The sequence below is a fragment of the Aspergillus clavatus genome, genomic scaffold, assembly GCF_000002715.2.
Source record: "Aspergillus clavatus NRRL 1 1099423829797 genomic scaffold, whole genome shotgun sequence".
NCBI classification, from domain to species: domain Eukaryota; kingdom Fungi; phylum Ascomycota; class Eurotiomycetes; order Eurotiales; family Aspergillaceae; genus Aspergillus; species Aspergillus clavatus.
The window spans coordinates 536,574-562,073 of NW_001517102.1; the positions used below are offsets into that span (position 1 = coordinate 536,574).

General features: G+C 48.5%; 8 protein-coding genes across 8 annotated transcripts, besides 3 other annotated features; 5 read left to right on the forward strand and 3 right to left on the reverse strand.

The window, feature by feature from the left end:
• The first annotated feature begins 927 nt into the window (after positions 1-927).
• Positions 928-957: a microsatellite.
• Positions 958-975: 18 nt separating this feature from the next.
• Positions 976-2,603, reverse strand: fhdA (putative transcription factor Tos4; the record flags this gene model as incomplete). The annotated part of the gene is made up of 2 exons (XM_001273379.1): positions 976-1,002; positions 1,071-2,603. 2 exons carry the CDS (start codon positions 2,601-2,603, stop codon positions 976-978), a joined length of 1,560 nt encoding a protein of 519 aa, XP_001273380.1.
• A 2,231-nt stretch (positions 2,604-4,834) lies between these two features.
• Positions 4,835-6,288, reverse strand: sun1 (SUN family protein UTH1; the record flags this gene model as incomplete). The annotated part of the gene is made up of 3 exons (XM_001273380.1): positions 4,835-4,876; positions 4,940-5,316; positions 5,373-6,288. The coding sequence occupies 3 exons, from the start codon at positions 6,286-6,288 to the stop codon at positions 4,835-4,837; spliced, it is 1,335 nt and encodes a 444-aa protein (XP_001273381.1).
• Positions 5,846-5,944: a microsatellite.
• Positions 6,203-6,227: a microsatellite.
• Positions 6,289-11,395: 5,107 nt separating the features above from the next.
• Positions 11,396-12,682, forward strand: ACLA_007150 (uncharacterized protein; the record flags this gene model as incomplete). Its single annotated transcript, XM_001273381.1, has 2 exons — positions 11,396-11,464; positions 11,537-12,682. The coding sequence occupies 2 exons, from the start codon at positions 11,396-11,398 to the stop codon at positions 12,680-12,682; spliced, it is 1,215 nt and encodes a 404-aa protein (XP_001273382.1).
• A 460-nt stretch (positions 12,683-13,142) lies between these two features.
• On the forward strand, positions 13,143-14,343 carry ACLA_007160 (electron transfer flavoprotein subunit alpha/FixB family protein; the record flags this gene model as incomplete). The annotated part of the gene is made up of 3 exons (XM_001273382.1): positions 13,143-13,448; positions 13,526-13,694; positions 13,763-14,343. The coding sequence occupies 3 exons, from the start codon at positions 13,143-13,145 to the stop codon at positions 14,341-14,343; spliced, it is 1,056 nt and encodes a 351-aa protein (XP_001273383.1).
• Positions 14,344-15,347: 1,004 nt separating this feature from the next.
• Positions 15,348-18,229, forward strand: ACLA_007170 (putative sister chromatid cohesion factor (Chl12); the record flags this gene model as incomplete). The annotated part of the gene is made up of 2 exons (XM_001273383.1): positions 15,348-17,743; positions 17,815-18,229. 2 exons carry the CDS (start codon positions 15,348-15,350, stop codon positions 18,227-18,229), a joined length of 2,811 nt encoding a protein of 936 aa, XP_001273384.1.
• Positions 18,230-18,701: 472 nt separating this feature from the next.
• Positions 18,702-18,899, reverse strand: ACLA_007180 (uncharacterized protein; the record flags this gene model as incomplete). The annotated part of the gene is made up of 1 exon (XM_001273384.1): positions 18,702-18,899. One exon carries the CDS (start codon positions 18,897-18,899, stop codon positions 18,702-18,704), a length of 198 nt encoding a protein of 65 aa, XP_001273385.1.
• A 2,501-nt stretch (positions 18,900-21,400) lies between these two features.
• ACLA_007190 (glutathione S-transferase family protein) lies at positions 21,401-22,030 on the forward strand (the record flags this gene model as incomplete). Its single annotated transcript, XM_001273385.1, has 1 exon — positions 21,401-22,030. One exon carries the CDS (start codon positions 21,401-21,403, stop codon positions 22,028-22,030), a length of 630 nt encoding a protein of 209 aa, XP_001273386.1.
• Positions 22,031-22,714: 684 nt separating this feature from the next.
• rscE (putative RSC complex subunit (RSC8)) lies at positions 22,715-24,966 on the forward strand (the record flags this gene model as incomplete). Its single annotated transcript, XM_001273386.1, has 3 exons — positions 22,715-22,811; positions 22,877-23,433; positions 23,494-24,966. The coding sequence occupies 3 exons, from the start codon at positions 22,715-22,717 to the stop codon at positions 24,964-24,966; spliced, it is 2,127 nt and encodes a 708-aa protein (XP_001273387.1).
• Positions 24,967-25,500: the final 534 nt, after the last annotated feature.

Genomic DNA, 25,500 nt, shown 5'->3' on the forward strand with positions numbered 1-25,500 from the left:
GCTGGGTATCAGGGCAGATTCTGAAGGTTAAATATTGAGTCCTTCTCGTTTCATTGTGACACCAGCATGTCATGCCATTTCATGTTCTGTGGCGACTGGCGAGGTCAAACAGAGCCATGGGCCAGTCTCGATGTAGTCGTGATATCAGACTTCCTCCCGGCTGCAATAGGGTGAACTCTTCCTGACACATATATACTGACCAAGTTCTCGTCTCTGGGCCGATATCGAATGATTCCCATGAAGACAGCAAGGATCATACGTTATTTGTCCTACCCCAGGAACTTGGTACTCAACCACCATATGGACGCCCTCTTCACGTGACTTGCCCCAGTTGGAGAAGAGCTAACCCCGGAATCTGGATCAGCCATTGGACCGAGGGTATGAGAAATAGTATACAAAGCAGCAATCAGATGGAAGCAACATCATAATCATCAATACTTTTTATTCTGCGGAAAGAACTTCATACCGTACAAATCGATGGAGGGGCCTTGTCTGGTATACCCATAGGCACAGAATACTGGCTGGAAGACGATGCATGCAGAAAGAGACAAATTGCAAATTGATATCGACCATCTGTAACGAACCATCCAAACGACCACACTGGTGCCCATCAGCTTGCATCAATGACCCGATATCGACTGTGAAAGGAACACAACGAGGCATGTGGACCAAAGAAAACGACAGATCCTCGAATTTTTGAAGATCTGAAGCAAAAGAGGCGTCATACCTAGATCAAAAAGAAACAGACCACCATACATCATACACCTTCATTCAACATGAAAAAATCAAACAGGGTATGCCCACGCCACGCTATGCGAGTTCTTGAACTGAACAGAAGAATGAAAAAAGGTAATGAAAATATGTACTAAGAACGATTACCATCACAAATTGGTTGGTCCGGATATCGGGTAACAGAAAGATCAATATTTTTGTTTTTGTTTTTTTTTGTTTTGTTTTCTGGTCTTGAAGTTCGGTTTATTTCGGCTTGCGCCAAAAGTATTGCTAGACAAATGTTAGATGGACGACTAATTTAAATATAAGAATCATGCGAGGGACCTTGAAGAACCTACCTTGTGTTGCTTCCGGCAGCTGCGGAGACCTGGTTTCCTCAGGTCATTCACAACTGCTTCACGCCGCATATCGTCTTCATCAAAGTCGGGTATATAGTAATATTCACTCTCAAGTGGCTTGCCAGCGGCGTCTTTCCCATTTCGCGCTACCTTGCCAATACACTTGGTGGAATCAATGATGGCGCGGATCTCATCGTTAGATGGCCCTTGTTTTGACCGCTCATCCCGCTTCCACAAAGCTGGTGGCAGATTGTTTAAGATTGTCGAGAAAGGAGTGGAGGACAGACGAGAGAAGGCCAGCTGATTGACCGCATGGTTCTGAATACTCTCGTAGATGTCAGCGGACAGTTTTGGCTTGCGGTCTGCGCCATTCTGCTCTGACGGTTGTGGCAATTGTTGAGGGGATTGGGTAGGTTGAAGAGGTTGAGATGAGCCCACGTTGCGAGCCAAAAGGGGAGCTCTGAGTGGTGATTCATCGGCGGAAAAAGAAGCCATGCGAGGCAGAAGGTTTTCGCCGAAGGGACCAAAGGAGTGGATAATGGGATCATTCTCCTCATCGTGGTCCGAGAAGTCGTCGGATTTACTTAGGTCACTCAGATCACTGGATTGCGAGCTCTCCAAATCACCCTCTCCGTGAGAAAAGCTCTGGGAAACGCAGGGGGGCGAGACAACCGCGGGATTGTTACGACGGACAGGGGAAGTTTCATCCTCGAATACAACCACCGCGTTTCGTGAACGGGTGGGGGTGAACAAAGGTGAAGACGGGGGAACAATTGATTGCACTGCAGGCGACGGGGACACGGGAGAAGCCAGACGTTGACGTTCGGCGAGGGGACTTTCGCGGAGACTTCGACGCGACTGGCTATGGCGTTTCGGTGTGGTCTCTTCCCAAGTTTGCTCTGAATCTGTGGAGGCATAGTCCTTCTTCTCACTTCGTGGCCACTGCACGAGCACACGAGCATCGTGGACATCGACCATGATATCCGCATCCTTGATGTCTGACGTGAAAGTCTTCCCTTTAGCCAGGTCGTATGTTTTGCCTTGACAAAGCAGTTTGACCCCATTCCAGCCCATGCACATTATCTCCACTCTATCACGGTCGAAGGGATTAGGGGCTGGCTTGTATGTGGCCTTGACATGGACTCTCGATATCATTCGATTGGCAGGGAGCTGGTGATGACACGATGCACTAGACCTTCCCATCAACAGGGGTTCACCACTCTCGGGAAGCATGAGCGTCGGGACGGTGGATAGGGGCGTCCGTTCGGAGTTGGACTGGACAATAGAACGCCGCGAGACGGACCGGGACAGTGCCATTCGAGGTGGAGAGGAGGACATGATATGGGTCGATGAGGTCGGGACGGGGGTCGGATAAATCGATACAATCCCATGACTATCGCGTGCCACACGCTTCTGTGGTCGAGGAAGGGAGGGTGAAGAGCTCAATGGCTCGAAAGCAGGCAGCAGGGACGCGGGACGCTTCACACCTGCCACAGGAGCAGTGGAACTGCTCCTTGGAGGCGAAGACTCCATGATGCTATGGAACTCTGATCAGATCAATCAAGAAAAATCACTTAGGCACCTCTAACAACTCTAGTGAGAGAAAAAATATCTGATCGAGGGTTCGCGTCGAGGCCGCGTAGGGGCCCTATTTCTATGAGAGACGAATCCTAGGAGAGGACCGACTATAGAGGAAAGAGTGAAGAAGGAAATAGACTCGTCCTAGACAGAAAGGAAAGAACCGAAGCTTCCCCCGGGGATGACGACCAGGAGGTTGGGAAGCACCAAAATTGACCAGCGAGGAAGATCAAGACGCAATAGAAGAAAAGGGTGAAAGTTGGTGTGTGGTGCAGGAATGCCTGTTCGGAACGGAGCGTCTCGTCCTCCCAGCGCGGAAATGCACGCTTACAGTCTAAGACGCGTTCGATAGGCGCCGACGAGCTCCACCGCTAACATCGCGCAGCCTCACAGTACGGAAGGGGCCATCTAAAAGTATGCGTAACACGACATGATTCTATTTACGAGACCACAGCTAGGATTAAGAAGAAGAAAAAATTAGGCGAAAGCAAGATAAAAGCAAGCATGCTTCAATAGCCCATCCTTGCCTCGAATCCCTATGTATACTTCCAGCAAAAAATCGCGTCCACCGCGTCTAGCGTCATGTTGCTCCGCGTCCCTTAGGCTCGAGTCCCCGTGACTCGCGCATGCTCACGTGATATTACATCAGCCGGCCTTGGTCAGTGCCTGCATGGCACCTTCCTCGAAAAGGAAATGCCATGTGCAGCTTACCGAGTTTCTCCTCGTCCCATTGGGCGGTATCACGCACCACTCTTGGTACCTTGCTTGAGCCATGGAGGTGACAGAAAAAAATAATCAACCCTCGCAGATTGTCACATTGAAGAGCTGGTAGGAACTTGATGATCTAGAACATGGGATTCTATCTCAGTTCCGACGAAGTCATGAAGTCAAGTGATTATTGAAGTTCTATGGCTGGAATCTATCTACAGGATAAGCCTGATCGATGACCTCGTGACATAACATACAAAGAAAACACCAGGAATTTGAGACGACTGCAGAGCACCGAAGACCATGCTTCAAACATTAAGCCAGCACCGTACATTCCTATGACGCGATAATGTAGCCATCGATAGATCAAATCCCACGGAGTATGTTTCCGTGCATCAAAGACGATCTCCCAGCCTTCCCTCGCCACTTATACCCTCATGTCCAGCACCCGCTAAATCAACCACTTGAACAAAAGTACAGTGCATATCTGTCTGTTAGGGGCTCTTAGTATGCGTGTGTGCTCACTGCGTTGTACTGTAATACTGCAACGTTTGATGTGCGCAACAGTCCATCTGATATCCGATAATTATAGACACCTCAGTCAGCATGGGGTTATGTGCACTAGAAGATACCCAGCCACTGGAGGAGACGCTCAAGCAACACAGAAAGAGGCGGTAGGGGAAGGGTGGGATAGGGCACAATACGGAATTCGATGTAGGCATGATGTGGTTTGAAAAATGAGACGTCACCGGATTCGGGAGCAAGTTTGCAATGGACAATTTCGTTCTTGTTGAATTTCGAGCGTCGTCTCCTGTAAACCTTGCAGCTTTACAGATAGCAGAGTCATGGCTTCCAATTTCCGATCGAATGTTACTAAATGAGGCTCTGCATGATTCCGAGTATCTGAACGAAGCGATGGGTATGTTGGTTTTAGCTCTCCCCGCTATTAGCGAGCGATATATGCATATGTACACGTCCTCTACCGGAGGATCTCAACAGCACACCGTAAAGTCCTGTCCAGTCAAGTTACATTCTACCTAGTCCATAATCCGAATATTTGCAAACAAAGGAAGGATGGGAGGAGTACAAGGCCAACTATGAAATCATTGAAGACGACAAAAAGCGTAGCCGGCAATACTGTGCAATGGAGGGAGTTGAGGGAGTTGAGGGTAAATGAAATCAGTCATTTGACTTCGAAGTTGAGAAATAAAATTTAACCACAATGCCCCCAACAAAAGGGCGGGGGGACATGACAAAATGTGACAAGATCTCTGGTCCACGCCACACAAGGTAATATAGTAAGATACACAGAATAAAACAAGCGGACCGGGCAGTTGGTCTTGGGGCGAGGGGACAGCGGTTCATGGTCTCATCACCCAGGATTGAGTGACAGGAACGGCTTGGAATGATTCAATCGAGGCCGTTACCATCTGCACAGGAACAGAAGCGCTTCCACAGGGAATCGAGGGCTCCTTGCTCTAGTAAAAGACAAAGGTGGCATCACCAGACATGACCTCAACCTAGGTAGCATAGGTATGTTAGTTGCAAGCACTAGGCAATTAATGAGGATGCAAAGGACTTACAGTGCAACCAGAGCTGCTGGTACCGGTCTCAGAGTGGAAGACACCATCCTCGTACTTGCAGGATCCGCTGAGGTTGTCACCCTTGATCTTGATGTTGAAGTCGAGCTTGGCGTTGGTGGTAGGGCTGTTCTGGAAGATGGAGAGCCATTTGCCGTTGTTCTGGCCGACACCCAGGTTGATGGGAGCCCAGTTACCGACAGGCTGGCTGCCATCACCCCACTGGCAGCCCTTCTGAGTAGACACACCCTTGGGGTTGACGTAATACTGGGCGGAGGTGGTCTTGCCCTGCCACTTGTAGTAGTTCTCGCCATCGGGGCAGGTCAGGGGCTGAAGATCGTTGAGGCCAAGGGCAAGGGGAACGGTCTCGGATTCGGTACCTGGAGAGGAATGAGTCGTGATTCAAATAAATTTGGCCAAAGATAGTCGAGCTTACCAGGATAATCGGTACGGCAAACAGCAACAGTCTCGCCAACGTTGTTCTGGACATGAACACCTCCAACACCAGGAACGCAAAGCTTCTTGGAGAGGTTAGGGTTGGTGAGGTGAAGCTTTCCATTGCGGCATTCAATGCCACCAACAGACTGGCCAGTAGCACCCTGAGTCAGGGGCCACTGAGACTTCTGATAGCCAGGAGGACAGGCATAGGAGCACATGGCACCAGGGGTGCAAGAATCACCAGTGACAGCGGTCACAATGCCACTGATGTGCTCGGCGCCCCAAGTGACGTACTGAATTCCGGACCATCCACCAAGACCAAGGTAGTCAAGGGGAATGGCGCCGTAATCGGAGGGGAAGGTACCACAGTCCAGCTCTCCATCAGGGAAATCAGCATCCAAGCCGGTGGCGGTGGGAGGTTTGGGGCTAGAGGTGTTAGAAGGCGCTGTGGTCGCCGCTGTGCTCGAGCTAGAGGACGAGGTCGTGGTCGACGTCGTGGTCGAGGCCGTGGTCGACGTCGACGTCGAAGTCGAGGTCGAGGTCGAGGTCGAGGTCGAGGTCGTGGTCGAGGAGAGCGGGACAACAACCGATGAGAGTTCAATGAACTGAGCTGGGGCGACGGTGGGGGTGACCTCGGGAGCAGAAGTAGAAGCAGAGGAGCTGCTGCTCAAGTTGTCACAGACATTGGTGGGATGATCATTGTTGGCGAACTTGAGGCTACCATCGGCGAGACCTTCGCACACCTTCTCAACGGGAATCACAGTTCCATCAAGCTCGTACTCGACGACTGTGGGGCCCTGCTCGACCTGGCCCTCGCGCTTATACTGCTGGTGGTGACGATGGTGGTGACGATGCTGGGCGTTCACCAGGGTACCAGCCGTGGCTAGAGTGAGAGCAACGGTGTTGAACTTCATTGTGTTCGATTCTTATGTTAACTGCGAAAAGTCGGTAGGCGCAGTGGATCTATCTTGTGACCGATAAGAATCAGCATGTGCTCCATTGAAATTGAGATCAATGATACAGATCATTTCAATTCTCATCCCAATGATGTGCTGCGAATCATAAAATGATAATTTGGCACACTGGAGGCAACAGCGAGTATTGGCGCAGCAATGCCATGATTGTCAATTGCGCATCTGGTATCCGATCCCCGCTCAGGGGTAGGCCACTTCTGTCGCCAAATATAATTGCGCCATAAACCATGGTGATGCAATGTCTGGAAATATGGGATAGGAATGAATAAAGCATTTTTGAACCTACATCAATGTCACGGCGGGCCAGGCGCGCGCTTGTGGAATAGTACAGGAATGGAAACTGCCGAAGCACGGTCTTGTTGTTGAGGAATGTGGTTAGAAAAAAATCAGGACCTTCGAGTGAAGACGAGAAATCAAAGAGCGAAGAGGTTCCCAAAAGAGCGTGCTAGAGAGAAGACAAAGTCCCTCTGGTCGGATAGGAAATCTCACGAGGAATGACAGCAGGGGGAGGGAAAAACCGGAGAAGACACTCTTTGAAGAGATGGGAAGATCGCAAAGAAGAAGAAGGGGAGGGTAAAGGAGATGAGGAGGAGTAAGTAGATTTCCAGAGAGTTTGGTAGAGTCAGCGTGGCCCAGGGGTAAGGAACGGACGAGGCGTACATGCAGTGCCTTCCAGGGGGCTGAGAGACCGAGAGAAAGCGTGTGTAAAAGAAGTGTGTGGGTGTGTGGCACTACCTGCCCGTGGAAAAAGTGGAAAGACAAAGAAATAGGTAAAGAGGTAAGTCTAATAATACTGTGTAATTAATCACAAGAATTATAAATTATCATAACAATAAATAATAATAAAAAAAATAAACAACTAATTAGAATAGGGGGCCCCACTCCGACAGAAGCTGAAGGTTAAATGGGATTATGGCTGTACACAGTAGGCAAAAGACATAGTTAGAGTCTTAGACTGACTAGTAGTAGGAGGGAGTACTCCGTAGTAAAAATAATAATAAGTATCTACATTGTGAAGCAATCATAATAACGAGGCATCATTCAAAGTAATATTAAAACTACCTCATGAGAGTCATGACAATCGGTGGGGGTTCCATGATAGGATGAGTTGTTCCTCTCTTAGCGCCCTCGTGTCTTCCGTTCTAACCATCACTGTATACTGTACGGAGTAGGGCATCCTAAGACACTTGGAAACCCCAGATGGAATAAAATTTACTATGAATATGATAATAAACAATAAACAACTACATACTACGGAGTCTGGGTGACAGGATGGAAGCGGACTCGATGTTCGTATGGTACGGTACCTCTTCCCACCTGTGGTTCCTGTTCGTCAGGGGTAACGCTGGCCGTGGAAGCAGTGTCAGGAACACAAAGTCAAAAAATCTTTTGGAAATTCATCCATTGACAACGTGAGATTTTCTTGGGTTGTCAGCCACAGTGGAGAAGCCGACGTGTCTATAACTGTTTATAGTGCGTAGCATGAACTACATGGTAGCCTATCTGTAAAGTTTGGAGTGCCTTGGCTGGTTGAGACTTGCGAGAAAGTCCTTGATACTACCTTGAGCTGAGAATTTCGACCATCTGGAACATCTCCACTTACTAGATACTGGGCAAGGAGTTGCTGCTGGGGATGGGAATGATCGTGGCTTTTCCACATCGAGATATCCAAGGCACCAACTTAATACTGTCTATTACCTAGGTAGTTTATATAGGTACCTACCTAGTCCGTACTACTCTGTATGGTACTAGGTACATAGATAGATCCATATTCCATGGTAATTGTTGTTCGTTTTCTTTACCTGTTCCTGTTCTCAAGATGTCGGTGGGGGTGAGCTTGGCGTTTGCCGAAATTACCATGGTTCGGTCTGGCCAATAAGACTGGATCCCTTGGCACTGACTGGTGGGAAATCTGACGGGCCCCAAGTCAGGCACACCAATCAAAGCTCAGACAGCATGCGCTCTTATTGCCACAGAGTTTGCTCCCACTTTCCCAGAAGACACAGGTAATGTCTCATGTCCGATCATTATGTGCCTCTGCATCTGTACCTTACCTTGCCTCACAAGCGCTGCTTTCGACTGGAGGAAAGGTATCTCAGGCCAGCGCGAAGCAGGTACAGGATAAATTAAATTGAAACATTTCCTCCCAAGGGTCTTGACACCTCCCTGTTGGCAACGAGTTGGCCCAAGAACCATGTTGACGTCTCTCATCAAGGCTACGGCAACAGTACGAGTGAGTCAAGAAAGATCGGGTTTTGAGATTATGAGATTGCAGATTGGTGTACGGACTACGGAGTATCTATCTACCTGCAGATTACGCTCAAGTAGTAAAAATACTAAAAATAATGGGCTACTGGAGGAAGTCCACTTTCGATCTACATTGGATCCGAAGTTCTTCGTAGGCTTAGCATCTATCTACTCCATCGCACTTATGCTAGACTGTTAATCACAGAATTACATCCACATAAGGACATGCCTTATTTAAACACTGTTTATGTTCCGGTAAATGCTAAATAATAGTCGTGATGGAATTGGTTGCCATGTAGACTCGGTGTGAGGTAGAGCCTGTAAACACCCCTATCATTTCTCCATGGTTTGAGGACTCCATCAGCATCACATCAACAAGTAAAGATTTAACTTTAAGGTGCCAGTAGTTGCACACTATTAGTAGACTAACTTGGAGCCGTTGACCATCGTCATTTTATCGCCCAGCGTCAGCACTCAGCCATCTCCAGAATCCAATCACCTTTGGCCTTCTTGCGGAGTAGTATTTTACGGAGTACTTGGTGTAGCCATCTTGATTTTAGGATGGGCAGTCATGAAGTTGACATGAGCATCAACATAGCACACCTTGCTTCTATCATCCTTAGAAAATAGACCATATAGTATTAGACGTGTATGAAGCCCTTTCACAGCGCTGTCTTGCAGTCTTTTGACTGAGGCTCCTAGGTCTTGACAGTATTCGCTAGGCTATAGGTGATATGTAGTATTTAGTACCTAATATGGGCAAGAGGAGACACCAAGTCAAAAGCAAAAACCATTTCCTGCATCCCTAATACCTACAATTACGATCTTCGAGCGTTGTGGTCGAGCCAATTGATTCCATGCGTGGCTTCCTATGCTGTTCGTTGTCTTTCTAATTCTAACGACTCGTGGAGCTGACTGTATGCAATTGCTCAAAGACAGCTACCGAGCAGCGCTGGCACCTATGTATAAAGACAATATGTGGATTCCTAAGGTTAGATTAGGTAAATGCTAACCATGTTCATGGGTTGATAGATTGTTTCTGTTAGTTAAAAGCTAATCTCTTCTGATCGAACTGGAGGATGTTTTATTAATTTACTACTATTCTGTACCACAGTAGTCCTGTATGCATCAGCAATATGGTGTGGATCACTTTATATGTCTGGCTCAGCGATCAGCACGTTGTCTAAGGCTGTTGTGATTATTGTCAGCTGCCAGCTGGCACGGGTATTTGAATCTACGATGAGTGATATCATCACGATCCAGTTACCCACATCTGTCAGTGATGTGTACAGCTCTCCAGGCGGGGATATCTTAGTTCATACTACATCATGATATGGAATCGATGGACAATTAGACATCAGGCATCCCAGGAATCCGACTGACTCAAAGGCCATTTTATGATGACCGTTTGATAGATAGTACTTACAGCTTAAAGACAGAGCCCAGGTTCCCAATTGTTAATTCAACATTGGCGGTGTGCAACGAATATTCGGGCCTACCTACATTTAAATAGTCAGAAGAGCGTAATTTATGATCAATTAAGATTGGCCTTCATATTCTTGACTCTTCGTCACTGTCCTACCAATATCCAGGTATTCAGTACGGAATTTCGTGCTGAGTATCCGTGCCGACCGACTGCCTAGTACCTAGGTAGTTCTTTCGATACTTGTTTTACAGTCTATGGAGCATGGAGTACCTATCCCTCTCACAATGCTCGAATTATTGGTCAGTCAAGGTCCGAGCATTCATAGTCCTTACCAAGCTGCTCGATAGGTAGTCGATAGCCTGCCAGACTTGAATAGTTCCGAGTCATTCCCCATGATGGCTAGCAATGCGCAACTATTCAATAGCTAGATATTATTAAATACTTCAACCAAAGTGATCCAGACTCTGTACAAACTTAGAGGCCACAAATACGGAGTAGTGAAATCCCATGGTGCTCCCCTGACAACGTGCCACGACTGTGTTTCATCATCATCAATAGTCGCACTAGACTGGCAATCGCCCACGTCCTGCTGATTCACCCCTGGATTATTCAATACCTGATAGAAGGGTAAATCAGCAACGAATCAAGCTTCCCTATCGTTCCCTCCTCATTTCTACAGAGTACATCGTCGCTCGGCTTGCAGTATAGTGGTCTTGGTCGCTGTTGATGCTAAGCAGACAACCGATAGTGTTTACGCTGAACCAAAGATTTGACGCTGATGGCAATCTCATGGGAAGAATACTTAGGGTAAAGCCTACTAATAGCCGAAGATGCCTCTTCAGAGGATCTTCCTGGGTACTGCCCGATGACTACTCTGTACTTGTTTAGGCATTTCGGACATGACATTGATTGGCGTTGATCCGTTGATCCGTTGATTTTATCAAATACTATATGCCCATAAGGATGATACAGGCAGACAAATAAGTATTACTCTGCGTCAAAGTACATAGGAAGATAATTGTCGGATCCCAACGCGCTGCGACAATTATATATATCCAAACTACGAAACAAGACAACAGACATCTCAACCACCGTCATTACTAGTGACTTGCGATGATTGCCCTCAATCCTGTCAGTCAAAGTGATATAAATTTCCAGCACTTAAAATATCAGGTTGAAGGCCGAGATTGCAAATTTACTGCATGTTCTGAAGAGATACACTATGTAGAGGGGGAGCAATGACTAATCACCATAACTCCATGCCAAGACCGGACAAATTTGCCCACCGCCTTCCCGTGAATTTTTTTGAATTCCTTTATCGCAAAAATTGAGGCATCTGATTTCTGCAACAGCAGTCACTTAATTCATACAAAAATGGTGTCTTCAACAGCGGTTACCACGAAGGTGGAGTCTGGATCTCCCTACCAGCTGGAGAAAGGCCAGGTATGTTACCATATATACTGAGTAGCGATGCCAGACAGCAATTCAGATCAGTAACTAATGATGAACTTCTAGGTTGCCAGAGCTTCCACCGCTCTTTTGCGGCACATCAAGTCGAAGCAGGAAGAGCAAGAGAAGACAGCGACGAAGAAGACTCTCATTGGCGACAATGATGACGAATCCGACGAAGAGACTGCCCTCAAGAACGAGGCCATTTGGCTTGTGCTCACCACAAAGAAGCATGTTGTCGACAAGAACCGTCTGAAGCCCGGAAAAATCAGCATTCCCCACTCTCTCAATGCCTACCCGTCGTTAAGTGTTTGCCTTATCACCGCCGATCCTCAGCGCTCTGTTAAGAACATTGTCGCCGACCCTTCCTTCCCTCAGCACCTTTCCTCGCGTATCGAGCGGGTCATCGGCTACTCGAAACTTAAGGCTAGATATCACAGCTTCGAGTCTCGCAGGCAGCTGCTGTCCGAGCACGATGTCTTCCTCGCCGATGACCGGATCATCATGCGCCTGGTTAATACTCTTGGCAAAGTGTTCTACAAATCCAGCAAGCGACCCATTCCCATCCGTATCGCCGAAATCGAGAAGGTGGATGGCAAGAAGGTCAAGAAGGATTCCAAGAAGAAGTCGAAGGATGACGACAGCTCCTTTGCGTCTCCTGCGATCGTCGCCAAAGAGATCGAGAGAACCCTGAATTGCGCCGCTGTACAGCTTGCACCCGCTACCACCGCCGCTATCCGTGTGGGCTCGTCTAAGTTTACTCCGGAGCAGCTGGCCGAAAACGTCGAAGCTGTTGTTAAAGGCTTGACGGATAAGTTTATTACAAAGGGATGGAGGAATATCAAGGCTATTCATATCAAGGGCGCTAACACCATGGCGATGCCAGTCTGGCTGGCAAGTGAATTATGGGTGGATGAGGCTGACGTTGTGGAAGAGGCCGAGGAGGATGTCAAGGCCATTGAGGGCGCAAAGAACAAGAAGCGCAAGCAGATCGGTGACGACGAAAAACTACTCGAAGGAAGCAAGAAGACCAAGAAATCCAAGCCCGAGGACGACGACGATGCTTCGTCGATGGCCGCAAGAAAGGAGAAGCTCCAGCAGCAAAAGGCCAAAGCTTTGGAGGACGGCGCCGATTCCGGTAACAAGAAATCCGCAGCCGCCGGGAAAGCAGCATCTGGAGCGCCAAAGAAGAAGAGAAAGTCGATTTTATAATTGTTATCTCTCTGGTGTTTTAAAGGGTGTCCTTTTTCTGTCCAAAAATTGGGTTTTTGCCGCGGCGTACTGAATGTCACGTGTGTCAATTCTGTGATTTAGACACAGGGCGTGTTTCCAATACCCCTCTGAGAAACAAAAGTCCCTGTATTTACACTTGTCTTTGATGTCTTTTCTATACCTATAAATCTCTCAGTAATACGTACAATATGCCGTAGCCGTCACGATAAGTAGCGTAGCCTTGATATCACAAGACGTCTTGATTGTATTGAGCTCGGTCATCATAACCGAGGACAGTCCGGGATCGGCGATGCTTGGCGCTCCGATGATAACCACTGGCCCGTACGAATTATCGTCAAGACCTTTGATTCCTGCTACCCGCCTTCAAATACTCGAATATTCTTGTTGCCAATCCAACAAGAGATCTGAGCAGGCCTCACTACTCTCCAGATAATACGCAATGATCCCAATCGCAAGAAATTCGGCTCTGCGGGCCGTCCGCTCACAATTCCACCCATCGCGGACCTTTAACCAACCCACACCCTCGGCGCTCGCTCGCCTTCTCTCGACTCTCGCCGTCCTTGAGCAGCGCGATGGCAAGCTCCAGAGCTCCTCTCTTTCGGCGATCGCAGCCGCACAGAAGCTAGGTGGATCGGTTACAGCGTTCGTGGCTGGTAGTGGTGTGAAGGGAACTGCTGCTGCCGAGGCAGCTAAGATTAAGGGCTTGGACAAGGTCGTGGCAGTGGACAGCGACGCTTACGAGAAGGTATAGAGTGAATCTAAAAGGCTCTGAAAATAAATGAGATGACGAGACAGGCGATGCTGATGGTGATGTGTTTCTAGGGTCTGCCAGAGAACTACGCTCCTCTTCTCGTAGAGAACATCAAGAGGGGCGAATTTTCGCACGTCATCGCGGGACATTCGGCCTTTGGAAAGGGTCTCCTGCCCCGTGTTGCAGCTTTGCTCGATGTGCAACAGATTTCCGACATCACGGCGATTGAGGGCGAGGACAGTATGTTACCTGGAGATTGAAGACTGTTGCCCCGTCGATGAGTCATTGTATGTTGACTGGTTGTGCAGCTTTTGTTCGCCCTATCTATGCCGGAAACGCTATCCTCACCGTGCAGTCGTCCGATCCTATCAAGGTGATCACTGTCAGAGGCACCGCATTCCAGGACGTTGAGACCGAGGGCGGCTCTGCCGAGATTGTCGAGGGTGTCGACCCCAAGTCTCCCGCCCAGACTGAGTGGGTGTCTGAGGAACTTGCCAAATCCGAACGCCCTGACTTGGCCACCGCCTCTCGCGTTGTGTCTGGCGGCCGTGGCTTGAAATCAAAGGAAGAGTTCGACCGCGTCATGGTGCCCCTGGCTGACGCCCTGGGCGCTGCTATCGGTGCCTCTCGTGCTGCTGTCGACAGTGGCTTTGCCGACAACAGTCTCCAAGTGGGCCAGACCGGCAAGAACGTCGCCCCTCAACTCTACCTTTGTGCCGGTATCTCGGGTGCTATTCAGCATCTTGCTGGTATGAAGGACAGCAAGGTCATTGCCGCCATCAACAAGGATGCCGATGCTCCTATCTTCCAGGTTGCTGACGTTGGTCTCGTTGGTGATCTGTTTGAGAAGGTGCCAGAATTGACTGAGAAGTTGAAGAGCCAGGCGTAAACATAGAATCACTATGCCTGCGCCCCATTTATGATTTTGTTGAACTTTGATGTTATGCCTCTTTTGCGAGCTTCTATAGGCGGGTGTTTGTATAACTCTATACCATGCATTGTCAATGCTAGGAAATAAGTAGCGGAATTCTAGACTTTACAGCATTTGCTTGTCTCTCAGCGTATCTATTATGGACTGGATCTTCCAGACAAGAGATGCGAGATGCCTATACTACTGTCACGTGATTTGACCCAATGGGACAGCAGAAACTACGGTAACAACATGGAGAACTTTTTGAAAAGCCCTGGCCGCTGAGTACCCTAGGATCCTGTGTACTTTGTAAAGTATCGTTCAGTCTAGAAGCCATTTCTTGAGTCTCTTTGACTCTTGGACAGTCAATGCTGATTGCATTGTACACAGTAGAGTCTCTTTACGGAGTTGTACTCCACAGGCCTCTGAATCAATATGGACTGTACTGGGAGCAACGTGGGTAATTGGACTAGCGCGTAGATACCCGCTCGGCGCGTCGCAATCGCGTCCTCTTATCCAGTCTCTAATCAAAGAGGGATAGTAGAGGATGAACCTGGAGTCTCGTATTTGACCAACATCAAACATTCAAAACAATCCATATGAGCCTCTGATTGATCTTAATGACGACCTCTCCCCCATCCGTTCCTCCTTCATTCGATCCTGCGTTATACCTCCACTCCGAAGAACCAAACCCGCCCTCAGAGTCATTCTTCGACGAGCTCGAAGCACTTGACTTTCAGCGATTAGAGAAAATCCGCAATAAAGTTGTCATACAGCATCGCTCTTGGAATCTGTCAGACGTATTTCGCAGCGACGAGGACGCGGGGCCTGGTAGGCTACATTGATAGAAGAGAGACAAAGGTTGAGAATCTGACAAGGAAGCAGACACCCCAACGAAGGCGCGAAAGATTTTACATGAATCACAAGACCACTCTTTATTATATTCAGAATTTATTCTCCCCTCTTCTCCCCCCGTCATCAAAATGCCGTTCATTTCATCACCGGGTGCTTCTCCCAATGAAACGCAAAAGAGAAAGAATGAACAACAGTCGCAGTCAACGGAGCCTAAGCGGCAGAGGATTATGGGTGGTTTCCTGGACGAGGACGACGAAGATGAGGATGACCTGGCGGCTTTCCATGATGCCCAAATGAGAAGTCAGTTTGAATTGCAAGAGCAATTGATTGAGCAGGAGCCGGTGGAATTGCCGCAAATCACCCCGAAGCCTACACTTGAAGTGCGGACTACCACGGCCATCACGAGTTCAACGATCACCTCAATCGCAGTGTCCTGCGATCCGCCAAGACGAAGAACTCAAGCCATCCAGATCAAAACGTGCTCAGGAAAGACCCACACAATTCCATTGAAACAGACTACAACGCGTGTGTCCTATGAACGCCTTGTCGCCAGTCGCTCAACTACCGCTCCAGGACGGGCGCAAAAGTGTTACTATGGCATCGACATCCATAGTATCCTGGACGAGGCCGCGAAAGAGGGCGCACAATTGGAAGCGGCGAGAGCACTCGCCGATCGAGCAGTACAGAAATCAATCGAAACGCCCTTAGATGACCCAAGAAGTAAAAAGCTGGCAGGGGCGATGTGGACTGAAAAGTATCGCGCTCGCAAGTTCACTGAACTCATTGGGGATGAGCGCATACACCGGTCGGTTTTGCGCTGGTTGAAGGGCTGGGAGCCCATCGTGTTTCCTGGTCTCGCCAAATCTAGACCGAAAAAGCAAGGAAAAAATGAGGACGACGGGGAAAGGGTGCACAGAAAAGTTCTGCTTCTGTGTGGTCCTCCAGGCCTTGGAAAAACTACCTTGGCACATGTTTGTGCAAAACAAGCAGGCTACGAAATTCTAGAAATCAACGCCAGCGATGACCGCAGCAGAGACGTTGTGAAAGGGCGAATCAGAGATGCGCTGGGTACCGAAAATGTCAAGGGCATGAACGTCGAGGTAGGCGGTCGCAAAGTTCGAAAGGCTGGACGACCAGTCTGTGTTGTCGTCGATGAAGTGGATGGAGTTGTTAGCGGCTCTGGGAGCGGCGGTGAAGGCGGCTTCATGAAGGCGTTGGTCGACCTTGTCTTACTTGATCAAAGGAATATGGCACGTTCATCAGATCCGAATGCAAAGAGTGGCCACAAGAGGAAGGGGGACAAGTTCCGATTCCTGCGCCCCTTGATCTTGGTATGCAATGATGTATATCACCCAAGCTTACGTCCATTGAGAACTTCCTCCATTGCCGAAATCATTCATGTCCGCCAAGCGCCCTTTGAAAACGTTGTTTCTCGCCTGAAGAACATATTGACTCTAGAAGGCATTCCATCGGACAACGATGGAGTGCGGCGACTCTGCGAAGCATCGTGGGGGCTCTCAAGAAAGAAGAGTGGTGGGATGAAAAGCAGTGGAACAGCTGAAGGCGACATCCGGAGCGTGCTTGTAGCGGCGGAATGGGTAGCTCATAAATTAAGGAATGAGAGCCTGTCTTCTCTCAAGTTGACAAGGAGCTGGTTTGAGAAACGTGTTCTCAGTGGTCCGGCAGAAGGCTCATTCTTCAAAGGATTAAGCCGCGGGGGAGTACGAGATATCGTGGATCGAGTATTTTTGGAGGGTGGAGGGTTTCCGGATGCCCCTGTGAACTCTGGATCGTTCCAAGATCCATACGACAATTCCGATCGAAACGTGCCTCTTGGGGTTGCAGATCTCCGGAAACGTCACGCCATCAACAAGCTACGCGAGATGATAGATGCTAGCGGCGATCAGGATCGGTGTGCCTCTGAATGTTTCGCTACGTACCCGCTTCAGTCATACCAAGATGATACTTTTCTTTCGAAGCCTAACGCGGCATACGACTGGCTTTACTTTCATGATACCATTTCCTCGAAAGTCTATACTTCCCAGGAATGGGAGCTTACACCTTATTTAAGCCAATCAGTCATAGCGTTCCACCACCTATTCTCCTCCGTCGGAGGCAAAAGGATATCAAAGAATCACGATGAGGACGATGAAGAAGAAGAGCATCCTTTCTCGGGATCCAGAGCAGACTTTGCAGCCTTTGAAGCACAGAAACAAAACCGTGCTATTTTGAACGGGTTCCAATCTTCTTTCTCAGCACCGTTACTGAGATTGTTCCGCTCAACGGACAGCTTGATCACAGACCTCGTTCCGAATCTCATGCGTATGCTATCACCTGATGTGAAACCTGTCGTTGTTCGTGGAAGCGGGGAGCAAAGAAGTGTGGCTAGTGTCAGGAAGGAGAGTGAACGGGCTCTCGTGCAGGCAGCTGTTCGTGTCATGGCGGGCTTGGGCGTGACTTTTGAGAAAGTACGGGTTGAGGGCGAGGGTGGTGGACACGGCGGATTTGCCTACCGCATGGAACCGTGAGTACTTCTTGTTCCCTTCCCCTCCATGTATTGTCTGGCTTGTGATTAACTGACGACTTTTGGAACAGACCCCTGGATTCTCTTGTAGCATTTTCCAAGGTCAAGGGAACCTTAGCAGACACTGGGAGCTCCATGCCTGTCCGATATGCCGTCCGCCAGGTACTAGACCAGGAGTATCGCAAGGAAACCACGAGGAAGCATTCCGAGGCGTTGACTTCGTCCAAGGCCGACAAGAAGAACGGCAAAGCTGACGGTGGGAACGCCGGGAAGAATGCCACTCTGAAGGATGCACCAGGCATCAAGCGCGACTTCTTCGGGAGAATCATTCAAAAGCCGGAACCGCAATCACAAACGTCGGATGGAATTCCAATGCAGAATGAAACTTCGAAAGCTGGAAGAAAGGTTTGGATTACTTATCATGATGGTTTCTCCAATGCCGTGCGCAAGCCGATTTCGTTGAGCGAACTGATGGCTGGACTTTGAACTGTCATGAGGACGCCATGATGATAGATAAATATTTGAAGAATTTAAGCGACTGGTCAGCGAGTTGTGGTTTCACCTGAGCATATCTTATATACAAAAATAACCTCTTTTGCACTATTGCACTATGAGAACAGTTTCTACAACTAGATCAAGGAGAAGGATTTGTCCAAGACAGGCATTCTATTATTTGATTAGAGCGATTATTAGGCTTGTGAAGCAAGAAAAACAGCAACCGAAACAAGTTATAAACAGCAAAACAACAGGTCATAACAGAAACAATCAACAGAGGTATCCATCATTAATTTTTTTTGTGTCCCTGTACCCAAACTCCGGTTGTCTTTTAAGAATTCCAAACACGCATGTTCCATTTGCAATTGTCGTCATAACCGATGTGGGTATTCATTCCGAACTTCATCCCGTCTGCGCGCAGCGCGGGTGTAAACGAGAGAAGCGAGTATCAATTTGATCGCAATCACCGCATAGAGAAGTAGCTGGCGACGGCCTCGTTGTGCAGAGCTTCGGTGGGAGACAGAGAGAACGATGGCTTGGCGCTCTTGGTCTTCATCGCAAACCACTTCTTGTGCATGGTCTCGACGCCCTTAAGGGTGGATGCTTTCGAGGAGGCGGAGTATGTGGAGGAGGAGTCGTTGATGGAGGCTCTGAAAGGCATTTTTGATGTGGATGGTAGATTGAGTCTTAGAGAAGCTCTTGAGGATATTGTGGTTTGTGATGGTAGAGGAGTCTTTGGGTGGTGGTCACTGAGAGTGATTTGATTGGTTTCTGGTGGAGAGTATATAACTCGGTTGATTGTTGATATTGTTCGGGATTGTGTTTTTGAAGATGTAGTCAAGAAGATGATTGCTTTGCGATGTTATTGAAGCTGATGCTGGATGGATGAGAAGAATATCGATTGAGGAGGATCCTCAATGCTCCTTATATACTTGATCCGTCTTCATTCAAAGCACAAGTTGTATACCAATATTTTTATTCCGGCATCAGAAGCTTTTACTCCGAAGCCTTCGGAGTAGATGAAAAAAAGAGTCAGGACCCACAGACAAAGCAACATGGCTGAACTACAGGCAAAAACATCATCGGATTTTTCTGCCCTACAGGAGGACACAGACCACTTAATTGGCAATCATCCCTCATCGTCGATGACAGCCACCTTTTGAGGCTTGGGAAAGCAGTCAAGCACCATATACAGGACCCACTCCACTGGGTTTGCAGACAAGATCGATCATTCTGGTCTCGCTTCTTTGGATCACAGGGCTTTCACATCCCTGAATCCTGGACCACAGGTTGTACGATGACAACGAACGTGCTGTACATATTCCATCTAGACCCTTCAACGCGATCATACTAGCTATTATTATCAAAATCAGGCGTGGTGGATCCTGTCGCCTTGAATGGAAGACAGCGAGCTGTCGTTGATATCCCCTTGTCGGACTCCCTTTTTGGTCGCCGACGTGTATACGAGGGTTATTAGACCCGCGACCATGAGAAAAAAACATAGACTATCTATTACTATGTGCCCGTAGCTTCGTCTTTCTCGTACTCATGAACTCTATCTTGATGGTTCAAGGCATTTCCGACTCACAAGGCGTCGGATGATGACTCAAGAGTCCGCAGAGATACCTCTACCACAGTAGTATGAGCAATGGTAGAGTAAACGATGACTGAGGCAATACCTATACGAGCATCACGTACACCGCAAGTCCTAACAAATCTTCCCAGCAATAGCCTCAAAGATCATGGAATCTTGCCTTGTGACAACTAACAAGCTCCGGGGTGTCTGACGGAGTACCCAAAAATCTACTCCGTAGTGCTATTTCCTGTCAACCAGCCCAGTCTAGGCCGTTTGTTGCCTGCTCAATCTTTTAGCTTGGGCACTCCGACCGCGCTGGTTCACTCCGAGCTCCGAGACGGCACTCCGAAAAATGACATCGTGATTCACAAGAATAGAACATCAGGTTCCATTTGTTTAATATCAACTACTAGATGCCTCTAGAACATTGGATGCTTCAACATCCTGGTAAAAAATTTTTCAAGAGCTCATGATTGTTGTTCTCCTTGACATGCCAGCAACCACTGACTCCTGTTCTCAGAGGTGAGGATAGAGTACTCCTTGGGTCATGGTTGCATGTGTTGACGCTTGGTAAGAAAACTTTCTATCAAACTTGTATTCCTTCATATTTCGATGGCTAATTTCTCAATATAAAAGTTTTGGAGTGTCGTTTCTTGTTCAGTACCGGCCGTTCGATGAGGTGTCACTCAAAAGATAGACTGTCTAGAGGGACATCTCAGGCGGGAAAAACAATACCAAGCATCTGCTTCAAGGACTCTACACATCATTTGAGTATCTCATTCTTTACTCAGAAACTGGAATAATGGTTGTTGATGACCAGTATCTCATTTCCAAAGGCGCTTGCGTTTGCCTTTGTTTCAAGTTTCATCGTTTGGTGCGCATGCCCCACACTGCGGGTAGATATGTTGCCAAGAGCAGCATGTGTCAACAGCAGCCCAATGTTCTGAATGAAGAATTCAAACTCTGTAGCTTATCAGACACTGACAAATTGATGTTGAAGCTACTTACCAGACCCTGCAGCATATACTACTGATTGATTCTGGGAAGTAACATGACATGCGTGCATACCGCCATAGCGGTTCGGCGGCTTAGATAGGATTCGGAGGGATCACGATGATTGATAATCGACCCTTTGATCTCACTCCCAGGATAGTACGAATTGAACATCAGCTGAGATTTATCTCAAGTGTTGTGCAAGCGGTTTTCAGGTCAGCAAAGAAGCGGCATTACCTATTTGTCAGCGACTGCCCACAATTCATTCTGCAAGTTTAAGCGTGACGCGAAGATTATGCTTTACGGAGCGGTAATGTCCAACATCCGAGCAGGCAACGGCTTCCTTTCGTTTTGAATAATTTCGTGTCTCACTATCATGGGGCCATTATGGGTTGTGCATGATGGATATGCCAACTGTGACCGCGTATTCTCACCAAAGGATTTTCGAAGAAAGACGTATATAAAGATGGTCGCCGTCCGTTGAAGATTGCTTTCCATCTAGCACTCTACAATAGCCAATTCCCCGAACTCGAACCTTTCCTTCGTATCAATTGCTGAAGAGTGATATCTCACAGCTTTCAGCCAACTCAAACATGTCTCTTCAACCGATCACCCTCTGGGGCCATGCTTCCGGCCCGAACCCCTGGAAGGTGGTTTTCATCCTGGAAGAACTGAGCATCCCCTACGAGCACAAATACGTTGAGTTCGACCAAATCAAGAAAGAGCCTTATGTGAACATCAACCCCAACGGCCGCGTCCCGGCAATAGAGGATCCCAATACGGGGATTACCCTGTGGGAATCAGGCGCCATCCTCGAATATCTGGTTGAAACATACGATAAGGAACACACTATCAGCTTCCCGGCGGGTACACCAGAGTACTTCCATGCCAAGCAGTGGCTGCACTTCCAGATGTCAGGGCAAGGGCCGTACTTTGGTCAAGCGGTCTGGTTCACAGTCTATCACCCGGAAAAGATTGAGAGTGCAAAGGAACGATACTTCAATGAGGTCCGCCGTGTGTCTGGTGTTCTGGACAAGTGGCTCGAGGGCCGCGAGTACTTAGTCGGCAACAAGTACAGTTATGTTGACTCCGCATTCACACCATGGTACGCGATCATCCCAAAGATTACTGGTGACAGCATCGGCCTCGAGAAAGACTTTCCCAACCTGAACGCCTGGTTGAATAGAATCAAGGAGAGACCTGCTATTGCCAAAGTTGTTTAAGAAAGAGACCAAGCACTGGCAGCCGCGTCTAAGTGAGGATCGCGATCAAGATCGGCCGAGAGTTGGTGCATGTATCTAAATTCTATTTGATGAGGTCTCCTGGGATAGATGGTTCGATATGAGAGTGTAGTGCGATTCGCAATATGAAGCTATGGTTGTTCATCTCTTTGTTTGATGGGGCATACTGCTGTGTTTGACCCTCCTTGTTCAAATACAGGGGAAGATGTTTCCGTCACTTTTGCAAATGTAAAGGGCCATGCAACAATGAGTAACAAGAATGAATATAAAGTCCGTAATATAGAATCAAAAGGAGTACTTCTTCTTCTCACTCTGGTATGGCGGATGAGAAGAGGGAAGTATGGAGTATACGCTAGTCCAAAAGAGGCTAATGCACGTGAGGTTCTTGGCGCGAGTTTTTGGCCGTGTCGCGACTGGAGTTACGCTGCGATCCGAGCAGTTTGTCCCATCATCACCCTCGCTCTTTCCCCCACCTTGTGACATCTCCTTTCGATCTCTGATTTCTTTGGAGACATTGTCGCTTCATTTACTGAAATAGTTCAGTTGATCAAAGGTGCATCTGCGCCCTGTCTACCTAGTTCTAGTGAAGCCTGAAGATCGGCAACAAGCCTTGCCTAGCATCTCTTGCGACCTCCAATCTCCAGCTGTCATCGCCAGTCAGTAAGAATGGAGGAGCACACTGCTGTCAGTGGCAGCGCTGCCAATAATGCTCAGACACCGGCTGCGGGTCAAGATACCCCAACCGAAATGACCAATGTATCCGGTAGGTTTTGCCTCTCCTCCGCCCCTTACAAGACGCGGGACTCGCCCGCAGCTGCAATTGCTCAGGGTCGCAATCACATCAAATATCCCCCGAGAAGAATAGCGAAAGTGCTCCGACAGCTGATAATCCACTAGATGCTCCTGCTTCTCCCAAGCAACAGAACGCCGATGGCGAGCCAGAGGATGAAGAGATGGGCGGCACCGAGACAGAAACGAAGGAGACGGAAGGAGGCGAGGAAAACGCCGATACAACGGCACAGGCTGCCGAAGGTGCCTCTGAAGAGCAACCGGCGCAAGCCAAGGCCTCGCTCGAAGCCTCAGCACGTTCACATCTTGTTTCGCAGACACACGCTATTATCCTTCCTAGCTATTCTACATGGTTCGACATGCATACCATCCATCCGATTGAGAAGAAGGCCTTAGCAGAGTTCTTTAACGGCCGCAACCGGAGCAAGACCCCGGCAGTCTACAAAGACTATCGCGATTTCATGATCAACACATATCGACTGAATCCTATTGAGTACCTCACAGTCACAGCGTGTCGCCGCAATCTCGCGGGAGATGTCTGTGCCATTATGCGCGTTCACTCATTTCTCGAGCAGTGGGGTTTGATCAACTACCAGGTGAGTACTCCGTATGCTATCTTGCCTCTGTTGGACGGCACTAATGTTTGCATTTGAAAGGTCGATCCTCAGACACGGCCGTCGAACATTGGACCTCCCTTTACGGGTCATTTCCGCGTTGTCGCTGATACACCAAGGGGTCTCCAACCTTTCCAGCCTGGCCCTCAACACGTTGTGAAACCTGGAAAGGCTCTTCCCGCCACTGATCGGGCCGCTTCCGCTGCCCCGTCTTCCAAGGCCGATCTCAACCTAGAGATTCGTCGCAATGTTTACGACGAAAAAGGCAAAGAAATCACCCCAGCTGTCGAGGACAAAGAAAAGCAAACCAACGGCGAGCCATCGGTCGCCAATGGCACAATTGCTGACGCCTCTAAGGCGATGGAAAGCGCTGCCCGAGAGCCCAAGAGGAAGTTCCATTGCTTTTCTTGCGGCATTGATTGCACTCGTCTCAGATTTCATTACGCTAAATCGGCCCCGACAACCACTAATGCAAATGCGCCGGACGGCAAGTACGATCTCTGCCCGAATTGCTTCTTGCAAGGTAGAATGCCTGCCTCACACAACGCTTCGGATTTCGTCAAGCTTGAAGACAATGCGTACTCGATCGCCTCCGACAAGGATGCTCCTTGGTCTGACTCGGAGCTTGTACTTCTCCTCGAAGGGCTAGAGAATTTCGATGACAATTGGGAACAGATTGCCAAGCATGTCGGCACAAGAACCAAGGAAGAGTGTGTGATGAAGTTCTTGCAACTGGAGATTGAAGATAAGTATATCGAAGATGTACCAGATATGCGCGCAGTCGGCGGGCGAGATCCTCTCAACCAGGTCGAGAATCCTGTTTTGTCTGTTGTTGCTTTCCTGGCGCAAATGGCAGAGCCTGCAGTAGCCGCTGCTGCCGCCGGTCGCTCAGTGGAAGAGATCCGTAAAGAGCTGAGAAAGCAACTCGACAAAGACTCGGAAGCGGACAAGTCACATGACAAGGGCAAGGAGAAGGAAGGTGCCGGCGTGAAGACCGAAGACTCGATGGATGTAGATACCTCTCGGGAAGAGGCTGCCGTCGAAGTTGCCGAGGTCACTGAATCTGAGAAGCATCCGAAGTCTTCTCTTGCCACGGTTGCTCTCGCTACATCTGCAGCTCGCGCTGCAGCTCTCGCCTCGCACGAGGAGCGGGAAATGACTCGTCTTGTCTCGGCTGCTGTTAATGTCACGCTTCAGAAGTTCGAGATTAAGCTGCAGCAGTTCAATGAGATGGAGGAGATTATCGAGGCTGAACGCCGGGAGCTGGAACTCGCCCGCCAGCAGCTTTTCCTTGACCGTATGGCCTTCAAGCGTAGAGTCAAGGAGGTTCAGGACTCTTTTCAGTCGATCAGCTTGAAGGGGCCCAGCGAGGAGAGCAGCAACTTGATTGCAGATGCTGCCACTACGGGCATCGGCAACCGCTACAATTTCCAGCCCACAGGTGGTGATATGAGAGATGGTGTTCAGCCTCTCAGTGCAGAGGCAGGAGCTGACTTCAAGACCCTCGACCTGTGATCATGTCATACTCCCCAAGAAAAGAAAAAGAAACGGCCTGTATGGGATTCCACGCGATTGAGTCATCGAGAAATCACAATACCACATATTCTATTCTATGATTATGCGGGCCAGTGAGTGGATTACTTTTTTTTATAATATCCAAGTATTGTACAATATCCTCAAGGCGGAGTAGGGAGGAAAGCGAGGTCAGACATTTATCTTATGTCTCCAGATTAACAGCCGTCGTCTGCGATTTTTGGACGTGGGCTTGGTAGGGAATGATTTCGGTGATGGATGGGATCTGTTTTTTTTTGCAATGCAATTTATGTTTACGCTATTAGGAAAAGGCGCACATGTTTTGGAGTTCAAGAGCTACACTATCCGCAAATCAATTTGATCTTTATTCTACTTTTAACTACTGTATTGCTGAAGTAGTTGCTCACTGGGAGCTTAGGAATCAATCCTTAGAAAATTGTAGATTCTTCGATAGAACTCTATATAATCATAACTGTAGTGGCGATTTTAGTCTATGCTTGCGTAGCTCATAATGTA